The sequence below is a fragment of the Cynoglossus semilaevis genome, chromosome 10 (assembly GCF_000523025.1).
Source record: "Cynoglossus semilaevis isolate Cse_v1.0 chromosome 10, Cse_v1.0, whole genome shotgun sequence".
Lineage (NCBI taxonomy): Eukaryota > Metazoa > Chordata > Actinopteri > Pleuronectiformes > Cynoglossidae > Cynoglossus > Cynoglossus semilaevis.
In genome coordinates, this window is record NC_024316.1 from 12131122 (window position 1) to 12144391 (window position 13270).

The following is a 13270-nucleotide window of genomic DNA, read 5'->3' on the forward strand; positions in this document are numbered from 1 at the left end:
AAAAAAAAAAAAAAAGACAGCTTGAGTCTTTGCAACTCACACAGGCTACCACAGGAGGTGCCATTTAAGTATGTGGCTTCTTGTATTTTGGTGAAATCATTTTATATCAGTACATGAACTAATGCTGTGGACTTCGGTCAAAAACCCCAGGTTATTAATTCTACCACTGTTTCCACTGACTGACCTGTAGTAGTCCTCCTGACCAGGCAGGGGTCCTCCGTGCATGTGATGGTGACCGTGGAGCCACTGCTGCTCCATGGCCAACCTCTGCAGCTCAGCTGACTGTGCGTGCATGGCCTGCAGCTGGTGGGCTGCAGACATGGGCGGCGGCAAACCTCCTTGTAGTTCGCGTGGGTAAGGAGCACCTGGAGGAGGCGCAGAGGAAAACTCTGATTGTTGAATCTGGCCATGATGGTTTTTAGACTTAGTTCATGTTGTTAACAAAAATCTAGGTCAACTCACCGAAGACCGGGTGACGCAGCATCTCGTGTTCGTGTGGCGGTTGGCCGAGGAGCGGGTTGGGGATGGCGCCGTGCGGGTACGGGAAGCGAGCCAGGTGAGGTCCAGCTGCCAGAGGGTCTACGGCCAGGGGGTGGGCCCCGGAACCTGACGGACACACAAGACATTCACCACCACCTTCTGGGTGTCAGAGTCTTAGGGTCAAGGTGCACTCATCACAACAGGCAGTGCATGCTACAGTTACACAGGTTATAATGACATGTTACTGATGACCTACAGCCAACAGTCAACTGATAACACACAGCATGATTAATGACACGTGTCTAAGGCTAGGGGTCGCTAATAACACTGGTTTGATCTGGTAATATTTTAATTCTGTCAAACAATAATATTCTTGCAAAATGGCTCCACATTTATTATACATTAATAATAAAATATTCAAAAATAAATATTATATAAATAAACAATTTTCTGGCCCTGAGTTTTGTTTATCTAAAAGGTAATCTAGCAGTTCATTAACTATTACTAATTATTATTAATTATTAGTCTGAGTGACGTGAAAGCAGTTTTCTGTCGTTTTATCGGTAGATGAAAAAACAGTTATAAACTCTAACAACAAAGTTTCTCAGTGTAACATGAACAATACATTGTAACACAACATAATTCTCAGTAAAAAACAGTCAAATGAAACATTGACTCCAATAATAAAATTAATATTTAGCTGTTCAAGTTAACACAAGGACAAATATAAAGGTTCATTTATACTATTTGCAATTATTTCATCAGTGTTCAACCAAAAATAGGATTTTTCCAAAATTATTATTATTATTTTTATTATTATTATTATTATTATTATTATTATTATTATTATTATTATTAACAACAAAGTCATCAGCAGAGACACATCATTTCATTGTATCAAACAGGGCTTTCGTTTACCTTGGTGCAGAGGGTCTTGCTGGTGCAGGTGTAGATGGGAGTGGATGTGCGAGTGCTGGTGATGGTGTGGCGTAACGTTGAACATCTGCAGACGGGCGATGGGGTCGTTGGCCACCGTGGCCATCCTCTCGGCGTGAAGTCTCTCCGCGGCCAGTCTCTCCGGGTAGCTCATGTCAGGCCGCAGCTGTGGCCCCGCGAGGGCCAGCCGCTCACGGTCTAACGGGTGGAAGGACGCAAATGGGTGGGGGCCGGCCATGGGGGGCAACGTGATGGCCCCGTGCCGGGCAAAGTGCTCCATGGGGTTTGTGGAAGGGTGGAGTGTGTCCATTTCAGGAGGCTTAACCTCAAAACCTGGCTTCATTCTTTCCCTCAGCTCACGCTCACGAATCTCTCTCTCCCGCATCTCACGCTCCCGCAGCTCGCGTTCCCGCATGCCAGGGTCGGCGTTATACAAACCGGGCATGTGATAGGCCAGCAGCGGGTCAGCAGGGTTGAGGGACATAAAGAAGGGGTGGTTTCGATTGGTGGGGGACATGACGTGTGGCCGAGCGTACTCGCTGAGGGTGCGCAGGGCAGGGGTGTCGGGGCCGATGTAAGGAGGCACAGCTGCAATTGTAGTGGGGGGGCCGTCGAAGGGCGGGCGCATATGGGCGGGGCCTGCCATCTGAGGTTCACCCATTCTGCCGTCGTGGGAAGAACTGGAGGCTTTCTGTGGTGAGAGAAATAAGAGAAAACATTTAGACTGAAGAAAACAAGGCTGCCGTACGGACATGTAACCAAGACGAGATCTCTCACCGCAGCTCGCTCCACTTCCTTTTCTCTCTCCCGCTCTCGTTCTCTCTCTTTTTCCCTCTCCCTCTCTCTTTCCTTTTCTTCCCTGGCTTTCTGTTCTGCTTCCCTCTTGGCTTTCTCCAGAGCTTCCTCTCGCTTTTTGGCCAGTTTGGACGACGCCAGAGGAGTGAAGTAGAAGTCTGTCCTAGCACAGGAGTTGTACCCTCTGTCCAGGTGCTTGTAGAACCTGCAGGAGAAAATATACAATTATTAACTAATGTAAAGTCTTCTCACAGTGCAGAAAACATCCATTATACACTAATAACAAGAAAACATAATATATCCTCAATATATCTAGTGTTTTATCAAAAAAGAATGAAACGAGATTATACTGAAGATTAAACCAAAACACTGGCTGATAGAGTGGGTGAGTGGAAGGGGCAGAGCAGTGAATTTTGCACCACTGAGAGTTTTATAAAGGAAAAAGCACTCCCCTACAGCTTTACTCTGACTAAACATTAAGTGGGAGCTACAGAGAATGAGCTTCAAAGTAACAAAAACACTTGTTTGAAGCCGGAAAGAACTCACAAACCAAACAACCAGAGCTAATTTAAAATCCTTCTACGAACAAAGACACGGCAGTGAATAACAACTCTAAATCCACTGCAACAACAGGTTTCATGTCTGAGGACAAGTCAGGGTGTAATCTTAGAGCAGCACTGAGCAGCGCAGCCCTGTGGAGCTGCACTCAGGACAACCGCACTTTCATCAAACTGTTAACAGCTGAAGTGTCGATGATTTGAAATGAAGTTTTTCTATTTTATTTAATTATATTTTCTACTTTAAAACAGGTTTTCACTAAGAGACTGCATTCACTTAAATTACTAATCAGTAGCTCACGATGTTAGCATCTGCGCCTCCCTGTTTCCAAAGGTCTATTATTCACAAAGAACAAACTCTCTTGTCTTTGACCTTTGCTTCCAGTGTGGGAACGTATTCAAATCCTCATTTCTATTCATTGGCCGACTGAGAACCACTCAGCTCAGAGCATCTAAAGACACTCTGATGATATTCAGACACCACGGTGCACTGTAATTGTCTCACTGCTCTCCATCTTTGAAAATTCTTTCCCATCAGCCACTTGGGGCTCAAAGGTAATTGTGACCTTGGATGTGTGTTTATGAGGACATTTGATTTACTTTCTACATCAAAGCTGTAAAGGCTGAAGACAAGGAGTCTTTTATTGTGGTTGTGTGTTTGAAGCTCATCGGTGAGCGGCTCTGAAGACAACTAACAGAACAGAGCTGGGCAGACGTACCGTGCTGACTGGCTGGCATGGCTGGGCGTGTTGACCACCGTAGGCTCCGGTGATGGGCTTCTCTGCGGGGGCGGGGGACTCTCCGGCTCTTCCGCCTCATCCAATGGCTCTTCTTTGATGTGTACTGGCGGAAGTGCTGGGCCCGGGCCGGCACACGAGACTGAGGCAGGGAGTGGCATGGAGATGGAGGATGACGAAGCAGAGGAAGGTGGAGGTGGTAGTCCAGGCATAGAGTTTGAGGACGATGAGGGGGGGCCGGTTGGAGGTAGAACTGCACTGAAAGAATGGGATGAGAACGGCGGCTGCGATGGTCCACCGGGATGGGAGGCTGCTGCTGCTGCTGCTGCTGCTGCTGCGGAGGGAGGCAGAGGAGGAGCAGGAGGAGGCTGGTGGCTGGCTGAGGGTGGGAGGGTCTGTGACTGGGTGAGAACTGGGGGCTGGGATGGCGGAGGCTGAAGCTGCTGCCCCTGTGGCATGAGCTGAAGAGGTGGCGGGTGCGCCGACGGAGGGTGGTGGGTGGATAAAGAGCTGAGGGGCTTGAGGGCAGGAGGCGGAGGCAGGTTTGAAGGCATCTGAGGAAATGGAGGTGCCGATACGTGGGGCGGGTGTTTGTGGGACTGTGGGTTGGATAACTGTTGGATGGGTGTGGTCGGTGGAGGCTTGATATGAGGCATGGAGAGCGGAGCAGGGGGTAGAGGCTGTTCCCTGGGAGGTTGACCTCCGCTCTGAGCTGACGGCTGGGGCTGGGACGGAGGTGTGTGTGACCTGGGCTGTGATTGGCCAGGGACTGGCAATGGTGGGACCTGAGACTGACCCACAGGAAAGCCCTGAGGGGGCATGGAGTGAGGATGGGGCATGTGTGATGGGCCAGGCTGCAAGGGGTGAGGCATGGGAGGCATCGGCCCATGATGCGAACTGGGTATTGACGTAGGAGGGAGTGGGAGTCCAGGGGGCGGAGCCTGGCTCAAAGGTGAATGAGGAGATGGAAGCCTTTGAGGGTGAAGGGACGCTCCTGACTGGATGAGGGACATCGGAGTCGCCTGGGGCAGAGGCTGGGGAGGTAGAGAGGTGGAGGCCACTGTGGGGGAAACCTGCGGGGGCAGTGAAGGTGCTGAGGTCGTAGGTGGTGGAGGAGGTCCCGAGGAGGCTGCTGAGGTGCCAGGTTGACACTGGATGACAGGAGGGTGTTGGCTCTGCAGCAGCTGCTGCTGCTGGGCAGAGGAGTCTGAGTCGCTCTCATTGTCTCTGGGGCTGGGGATACTGGGGGAGGAGCTCCTGTTGTCCTGGTCAATGTCCTTAGGATCGCTACTGAGCTCCTCGTTAATGCTACGCCCATCGGAGCTCTCGCCTTCTCCCTCACCTTCACCGTCACACTCTGAGGGCGAGTCGGGTCGACTAAGCTCCTGGGAATTAAAAGAGAAGAGAATGTTGTGAGCTTCATGACCCAGAACCTTCAAAATGTTTTAGTTCAATCAAATTCCAGTGGACAAACAAACAGTCAGTCAGAAATAGACTCACTTGTGTTTTGGACTTTTTGGCACTGGCCCTCTCGGAATCTTCCGTGTCAGACGCTCCCTTTTCTCGCTGCCGTTTGGCACTTTTCATGGGTGAAGGAGCCTCTTCTTTAATCTTCTGCAAAAGCAAAGCAGCAAAACCATTAGTGCCGTCACTTTGTCAGGGAGGATGGTTTTATGACAACGTCTACTTTTCACTGACAGAACATCGGCCGTTTCTACCTTGTTTGGCTTCTTCATGGAGTCCGTCTTGCTGTCTGTGCTGTCAGTACTCGCTGCACTGGGTGAAGTTCGTCCACTGGAGCGCAAATCCTCGTTGGTAGGCGAGGCTCTTCCATCCGGACTGGCTGTTTGCTTCTTACGACCACTTCGTAATGTTGACATCTATACACAGACAAAACATAAAGAAATGTTTTAAGGTCGGAAATGTCCACAGGTGCCGTAAATTCAGTACATTTTAAGTCATATTTTAAGAACAATAAAGAGTGAATGATTCAATGTGACTCCTGCTATTTTAGACGGATTTCTATAAAACTATTAGAAAACAGAGTTAATGGTGTGAGTAAACTATGGGTTTGTTTTAAAAAGACGAGACATTGAGATACCTCCGAAAAATAAAACCATGTCCACGAGCCAGAATTTGGACATGATTATAACAAAACAAGACCTATGAACTGTCCCAACACCAAAGGCAGGACAGAGACTAGAGAACATCGTGACAATACTACGAATCTTGCCTAAAAAAACTTGGCGTTGTACAATGACTCTGTAGTACGCCAGCAAAGTGTCTGGAGGCGAAAATGGAGAAAGACAGGAAGGAGGGATAGAGTCCTCACCGAGCCGCGGTTCCGTCGGGTCCTCATGCTATGCTTCCCGCTGAGTCCATCCTCTTCCTCTTTGACAGGTTTGAACATAAATGGCGGCGGGTCCACAGGCTTCTCGATGGGGGGCAGGTCTCCGTACTTCTTGAAGTGAATGCGACAGTCTGTGCACAGCAAGATGTTCTCTCTGCCCCCGTGGTGCCAGTCCTTGGAGGCTGGGGAAAAGCCATTTAGAGTTGTGAGATAAAACACTCTCTCACACGTGGTGATGAGTGCAAACAGCAGACGAGTCATCCTTCTCACACACACACACACACACAGTGGTTCTCACCTAATATGGACACAGCCTTGACCAACTTTTTACTTTCAACTGGTTTTTTCTCATTAATCTACCACTTAATAGCCACGATAAAAACATACACAGTGTCTTCCTAACGACACACTCTGTTTCCATTTTGTAATGTACTAAAAGGGTTTACACTACAAAGACAGAGTTATTGCAGTAACTTAAGTGTGATCAGATGGTAGTGTGGCAGAGGGAGCCAGCTGTGTGAGCAAGGAGAGAGGGATAATGATGTGGAGAGAGTGACTGAGCTCTGGGCTCAAGTCCAATTTGATCAAATGAGTCCTGACATATTCTCATGCCAGTCTGTCACAGTACAGTACTGTATTGTGCAGTGTTGACACTGAACCCAATCAGGGCAGGAATAACTGAAGGAGTCTGTGACAACCACTGTGAGCATCTGTAAAAGCAGCAGCGCGTCTTACTGGTGGTGAAGCAGTGGCGGCAGGCGTAGCCCTTCAGCTCCTGTTCGCTGTCTTCGCTGTCAAAGTCATCTTCGCTGGCTGAGCTGAGGTCCACTGGAAAAGAGACAGAGAACTTGGTAAACATCGCTGCCGAGGGCAGATCACGTCAGGTGATGTCACCTCAGCTGCCACTCAGCGGGTCGCGTTCGCTCTACGTACAAAATTCGCTGGAGGGTGGCCGCGAGGGAGTGTTGACGGGGGTCGAAGCAGTTCGTGTCTTAATGCGGCGGAAGACAGGTTGGCGACGGTGTCTACGGTGGGCTCGACAACTGGCTGCTTCTGGAGTCTTCTTCCAATAGTAGTAGAAGGTGATGAGTTCTCCCTGGAAGAACACGCAGAACAAATGTTCGTTAATGCAACTGTTCAGTCAACAACACACGTGACAGCAGCTCCACGAAGACATGGTCACCACCACCAGCTTCACTTTGGTAGTGGTGGCCATGATGCCAGATAGAAAAACAATACTGATGCTGATCTACTGGGATTATGCCACAGAGCCATCTACAGGGCTTAGAGGGAATAGCCCATTAAAAAAGTATCCAATGAGAAGCAGTTCTCTGCTTACGTGGTTGTTGCCAGAGGTTACAGAACGGCCAGAACAGTTCTTTAAAAATGAAGAACACCATTACCAAAATGAAGCCGACTTCAGCAGCCGACTAGTTCAGCATTGTAGCCTTATAAGGTGAGAACCTCAGACATGGTTGACTGATTAACAGTGCCTCGCCCAGAATGTTGAGACACTTTAATGCCCTTAGTATTTAACTGTAACAGGCAGACTATCATTGTTAACATTACTTGGCTGCTAAAGTTATCCAGGCTATAATGGTTTGTTACAAAAAAAAATTGCATAGAGCCGTTTGATATCAGGACATGCTGGTGAAGAAATTTCAATAGCACACTTAGTTACAAGATTAACAACATGTAAAAAAAAACTGAATTGGCTGCTGACAAATATCTACAATAAGGCCTGACCACTGAAAATAGACTCCCAGAGTGCAACAGCACGGAGCAGGGTTTTAGTCCATGCCAGGATTTGTCGTCTGCTGGCCATGTTTGTGCTGCGGCCCTGTCTGCCCCAGGATTAGACCAGGAGGCTGGCTGAAAGCAGGGGTATTAGGATCAGTGCATTGGTGGCTGCCTGGGTGGCAGGAGCTTGAATGGGAACAAAAGGAAGTGTCAGGCAGAGCTTTGGTGCTACAAATAGGGAGTGAAATGGTTCCTCGCCCCTTCACTGGAAGAGTCAATTGAACTTTAATCAAACATTCGGAGAGCGGTGCTCGTCGCCGAGGCGGGCGGATAAATCCGGTGTGTACAAAAGGGAGCCAGGAAATCAATACCAAACTGAAACATTAACACATGCAATCAGGGAATCAGAAAGCGCTCTGCTCAGGCAGACTGTGCATAATGACCGCTGCTCTCTGCGCTCAGTCATAATGGTGCTGCTGACAGGAGTCGGAGACAATCATCGACATTCTTTCGCCCCTTTGCCCTTTTGCACTCCAACTGCCGCCGACTCCCGTTTGTTACGGCGTCTTTCTTGCTAACTCTGTAACAAATTTGTGAAGATGTGACTGTGTGACAAACACTAAGTCACCTGTAATCTTTAAAGCCCAGAGGGCGCACATCTACTGCCTGAGGTCGGTTAAATTGCTGTTCAACAAAGCTCCCAGGCATTAATGTCTATTGATCCTTTTCCTGCTGCACCACAACAGAGAAACTTGACACAGATTAGTTCAAGTGCTGCTCCCTACGACACATTTACAGCTTTTCCGTAATCCTCCGTCAAACTGTACCAAAGTAAACAAAACGTGAGGAGAATTCACTGGTGTAATTTCACGTCGGGTCATAAAATGTGTTGCGGGTGGTAAACCAAGTGTAACAGTGCGTCACGGATGGAATGTAAAGGCAACCATTTAAATTCTTAACTCATGATAAATAAAATCCATTCACGGCAAACCTACCAGGAACTGTCCTGTATTTTGTGTCTTTAGTTCAAGTAAAGTTTGAGGTTATAATATACGTGAAAGAGCGAGTTATGTTTTTATTAACCGCTGTACTATTTGGCAGTAAATACTTGGGCTCAGTGGGTCGAGGCCTGTGTAATAACAGTTTCCTTCAAGTGGTTTAAAGAGGAACTTCATGCTGTACAGTATAAATAGTAGCAGAGCCTGTTGGACTGTGTCATATCAGGGAACGCTGCTGGAGGAACATTTAACAAGCGTGTCCCTGCTCAATGAAGCCCGCTCAAATTTTGGGGTAAATGGACGTTCCAGACTGTGTTATGGGACAGCCAGTGGTACAGTAGTAAATCTGCTCCATGACTTACAGCATGTCTGAAGTTTTGCCAGATGTTAACAAAGGAGGAGTAAATATTTTTATAAAAAAAGAAAACAACCCAGATGATGTGTTAGATATATATATATATATATGTATTAATATTCACTATTTGTTATCTATAACATATATATATAATGACAAGTCTTAACTGTGTGCAAACATTGACGTGTTACTTGTAAGTATGATTTGTGTCATATTTCAATGACCTCCTGTAAACATTTGCTCTCACAGCGAGGACGGAGCAGCTAATGACCGTTAAGACAATATCACCATGTGTTTGTTCATCATTTCAGGCTTCAGCAGAACTTCCTGTTCCGTTCTAAGAATACCTCCCTCTGCTGTCTGCTTGGCCGGTTGGGGAGGCAGGATGCAGGTGCTAACTGAGGGAAGGCAGGCGTCCTGAGGTGAAATCTAATTGAAATGTGCAGATCAAAAGTGTGGAGTGGTGTCGGGCGCAGGCTTCGCTCGGTGCCTAATGACTGCTCTCAGCAGCCGCCTCGCTGCAGGCTGACGACTGCATGGCCTCAACAACAGCCCGGCAGACAAAGTGAAAGGTCAACGTGTCTCTCCATCACTTACGCTGTGTCAAGTACCATTGTGTCAGACTGGGGCCAATGAAAACATTATGACAGAGTGTTTGAATGGTAATTAACAGGTGCACAGATGAGATGGTACAGCTGGATGCAAATGTGTTAGAGTGAAGTGGCATCTGTACAACTTTAGTGTAGCTCCTTTTTTTTTTAGCTTGGAGTTTTATTTTCGGCCAGAATAAAGGCTCTAAGGTTTGTTACACAGCAGTGACAGTAACACTGTAACACGGTGAACAGGTTCCATGCAGAGGCTGGTCTGTAACATTAGACCACACTGTATCGTCCACATGCAGACCTGAATCGTGCCCTGACACAACTGCCCTGGATCTCTGATTTTACAGTTCAAATGCCACAGTGATTAGAGCGTGCTCCCTTGAACGTTAGCTTTCACAGGCTAAAAAAAAGACATGTTTATATTGAACCAAGGATAAAGGTGGTGAAGAGAAGCAAAAAAGAAAGGACTCACTCAGGTGTAAAGAAATGATAGGATAAATCTGAGCTCTAGATGAATCTGTGTTGACAAACTCTAATTGATTTAGTCCTTAGAGCTCATGGCCAAAAATCACACAAACACTCCTGACTGCCAATGAAAACGATGGAACAGCCGAGAGTGTAAAAATGGAAAGAAGTGAAGAATCTGTGAAGTGTGGATGAAGATGGACATGGAAATTCCTGCGGTTGAGAAACACTTAGAAGGACTGAAAGACTGGAGTGGCTGGATGACAAACATGGTCTTTCCAAAGCGTCAAAGTGTCTAGCCAGTCTTTCACAATGACTGTTGACTTTTCTTCATCAATGTCATCATAAGCCCATAAGACACTCTTCTGTGACAGAGGGCACAGTTGGTCACATTCTACAAATCTGTATCTGAAAACAGGTTAACCTACAATAAAAAAAAAAAATCAAGGAAATACTGGAGACAGAAATGTACATTGTCCCAGACCTGCACACCATCATTTTCCCAGTCCAGTAAATCACTGCAGAGCTTGGTGTGGTGCCGCTCAGTGGAACATGAGATAGTGACAACATAAGCTCACTATTATAAGGCCTTTTAGACTGCTTCCATCTGCAGGAGCTTTCTGGACGGCGGATTATCTGGCAAGGAAAGAGCTTACTCTCCTATCACGACACTCATAGGCTTTCGCTGCATTTATGACTCCTGAAATTGCATGTCTATAAACAAGTGTGTATGTGTGAAATGGTTTGAGAGTTTGGAATTACTTAAAGCGTTTCCTTTATAGCTGTAATTACTGCACAGACATTCATCTGGATGGGATGGTAGTTATATTTTTATTTAGCTTCCGTCTTATAAACTATTTTATCTTCCTGGCTCCAGAACTGAGGTTATATTAAAAACAAATGACAGATCAACGGCCCGGGGTGTAATATCTGGTGGGAGAGTGGGATCCTGTGCTGTGCTCGGTGGTCCTGTGTGCACGGGCAGGGCTGAAGGCAAAGGCTAAACTCATGTATTTACACTCACATCCCCTCTCAGGCCCAGGCCAGAACAGATGGTTTCTGTTTTTCCTGGCAGATTTGTGACAGAGCCACAAAAGGCCCCTGCTTTGACATGAAGCCAAACGGTTAAGGCCGTTGCTGGCAAAAGGAAGAGGAGGAGGAGGAAGAGGAGGAGGAGGAAGAGAGAACGGGGAAAAGCTAAGGAGGGGGGAAAAGAGGGACAGAGAAAGGGAGGGCTGAGTGTGGAGGAGAAACGAGAGGGAAAAAAAAGAGCTAGCAGAGGATAACAATGGACAATCAACATTTAATTCAACCACAGCCTCCACTCGAAGAAATGTCTCCTGACAAACAGACATTTCAGCTGAAAAACATACACGTTACTTCAGCTATCACTGTGTGTGGGTGTGTGTGGGTGTGTGTGAGATCTAGGCCCTGGTGACCGATTGTCAAATTGTGTAAACATCCATTAGTGCAGCGTGAACCTGTGCCTCTCCTGCACAGCCCAAAGTCGGACATGGCTTCCTGACTCGTCTCAGCCAATGAAGGAGAATGTGTTTCTCTGAACTAAAATCAAACTGCCGTTTCATTCTGCCTGTGCCCGACCCCTGGACCGGGTCCTCTTCATGGTCCGTGACAGGTTGTATAGTGTGTGGTTTCAGTGAGTGGTGCTTGACTTTTCTATCATCCTTGTCGGGGCTGTAACTGTAGGAGGTGGTGCTGTAAATGTTTATGGGGCTAGAGCGGAGTGGGAGAATACCTGTGATGTCTGAAGGGCTGTTTCATGTGTGGCAGAGTGTAAAGAGCATTAGAACTCCTCTGGCACTAGTTTCACTTTAGTAGCTACAATATTTAATGGTTTAGCGCAAAGGAAATTCTGCAAAAATAATCCGTGGAAACATACCAAAGTAATTCCCTCCATTTTCAATGGACCAACACAAGTAAAAGGTCAAATGTTCTTCTGCAGGAACGTCGCCCCTTACCCGTATTTTCACAGACACTTTGAAATTTGACCCAGTAGGTGGCAGACATGCACCACTACGATTACTGAACACTGTAAAAAAAAAACAAGTAATAAAGGTAAAGTTTTGTAAGTGAAGCTCAAAGATTAACTTATCAAATTATGAATTTATAAATAAAACCTTTTTTTAAAAGTGTTTGTAATGTATCGCAGTAAAGGGACAATGCAAGTTTTGTGGCAGTGATTCTGGAGGTGTACAGCCCCAACAAGCAGCAAGAACTCAGTGAAATAGTACCCAGGTCTGTGCAGTATCACCATGACCTGTTGGACTGTGATTAATAAGTCCGATGTCCAAACATCAACTAAAACGTTAAGCTAAAAATATAAAATGCACATATATTGATTTCACAGAATATAAAGTACAGCTCACAATTATTTGCCATGTGTTTCAAATGGATTAAAGTAGTTTAAGTAGTAGTTCACGTCTATGAAGGAAACTAAATAATAAAAGCACCTGGGCTGTGGCAGAGTGGATGTTAGAAGTGGTTACATCGACAGTGGTTCCCTGCTGTGCTGAGCTTTTCTGCCCAGAATGACTGAATAAGCGCTGCCTTTACAGGTCAGGGATGCACACGCTGGAGAATCAGCACTTGTGTTTTCCTGCTGTAAGCGCTTTTGCCACTGAAAGCAGATTGGATGGCAACACTGCTCCTTTGCTGGAGGGTCGATCCAGCGTGTTCTGCTGATAAGCTGGTTTCCCCACCACCATCACCACAAAAAAAAAAAAAAAAAACACAACTCACAGCCCACCAAAGAACTCAATTACACTGGGAGCTCAGGTTCTCCGGGCTTCATCCATTAGGCTTAAAAAAGATTTTGCCTACATTCCGCCTGCGCTAAATTGCCTGTGGTCTGCTAAAAGAACATCGATACAAACTGGTTGAGCCTCCATCAGCCGACATCATTTTTAAATGCCTAAACAAGCAATATTATTTCCCAAACATCATGATTTGTCAGTCCACTGGGTTGTGTTGATAAGTGGACTGCACTCCTGCAGCAGAGACGGACTTAAAAGAGGATTTGGCAAAAAAAAAAAAAAAAAAGTCTTTAAAAATATCTCAAATTACACCAAGATTTTACATGATGGTGGGCGTTTAGTGCCGTTAGCTCGCTATGAAGTGAATAAATGGTGAACCAGTGTGCAACAATTTCCATCTGTTTGAAATGCAATGCAGGGCATTCTGTCAGACAAAACAAGCCAATTAAACTGCGCCGCTATTACAGTAAAGTACAAACTA

At 46.5% G+C, this 13270-nt stretch overlaps 1 protein-coding gene across 9 annotated transcripts in view; it reads right to left on the bottom strand.

The window, feature by feature from the left end:
• The window catches only part of rerea (arginine-glutamic acid dipeptide (RE) repeats a), a 151762-nt gene that overhangs the window by 4490 nt on the left and 134002 nt on the right, over window positions 1-13270 (bottom strand). For 7 of the 9 annotated variants that reach the window (XM_017036011.2, XM_017036010.2, XM_025059499.1 and 4 more), the window contains 10 exons: window positions 6789-6951; window positions 6591-6683; window positions 5838-6037; window positions 5224-5385; window positions 5006-5119; window positions 3488-4890; window positions 2194-2416; window positions 1399-2107; window positions 463-636; window positions 185-365 (listed from right to left, as the gene is read on the bottom strand). In XM_017036011.2, the coding sequence (XP_016891500.1) occupies window positions 185-365; window positions 463-636; window positions 1399-2107; window positions 2194-2416; window positions 3488-4890; window positions 5006-5119; window positions 5224-5385; window positions 5838-6037; window positions 6591-6683; window positions 6789-6951 (3422 nt within the window). The remainder of the gene's footprint in view (window positions 1-184; window positions 366-462; window positions 637-1398; window positions 2108-2193; window positions 2417-3487; window positions 4891-5005; window positions 5120-5223; window positions 5386-5837; window positions 6038-6590; window positions 6684-6788; window positions 6952-13270) is intronic. The other 2 variants (XM_008318819.3, XM_008318818.3) reach the window with 1 other exon arrangement.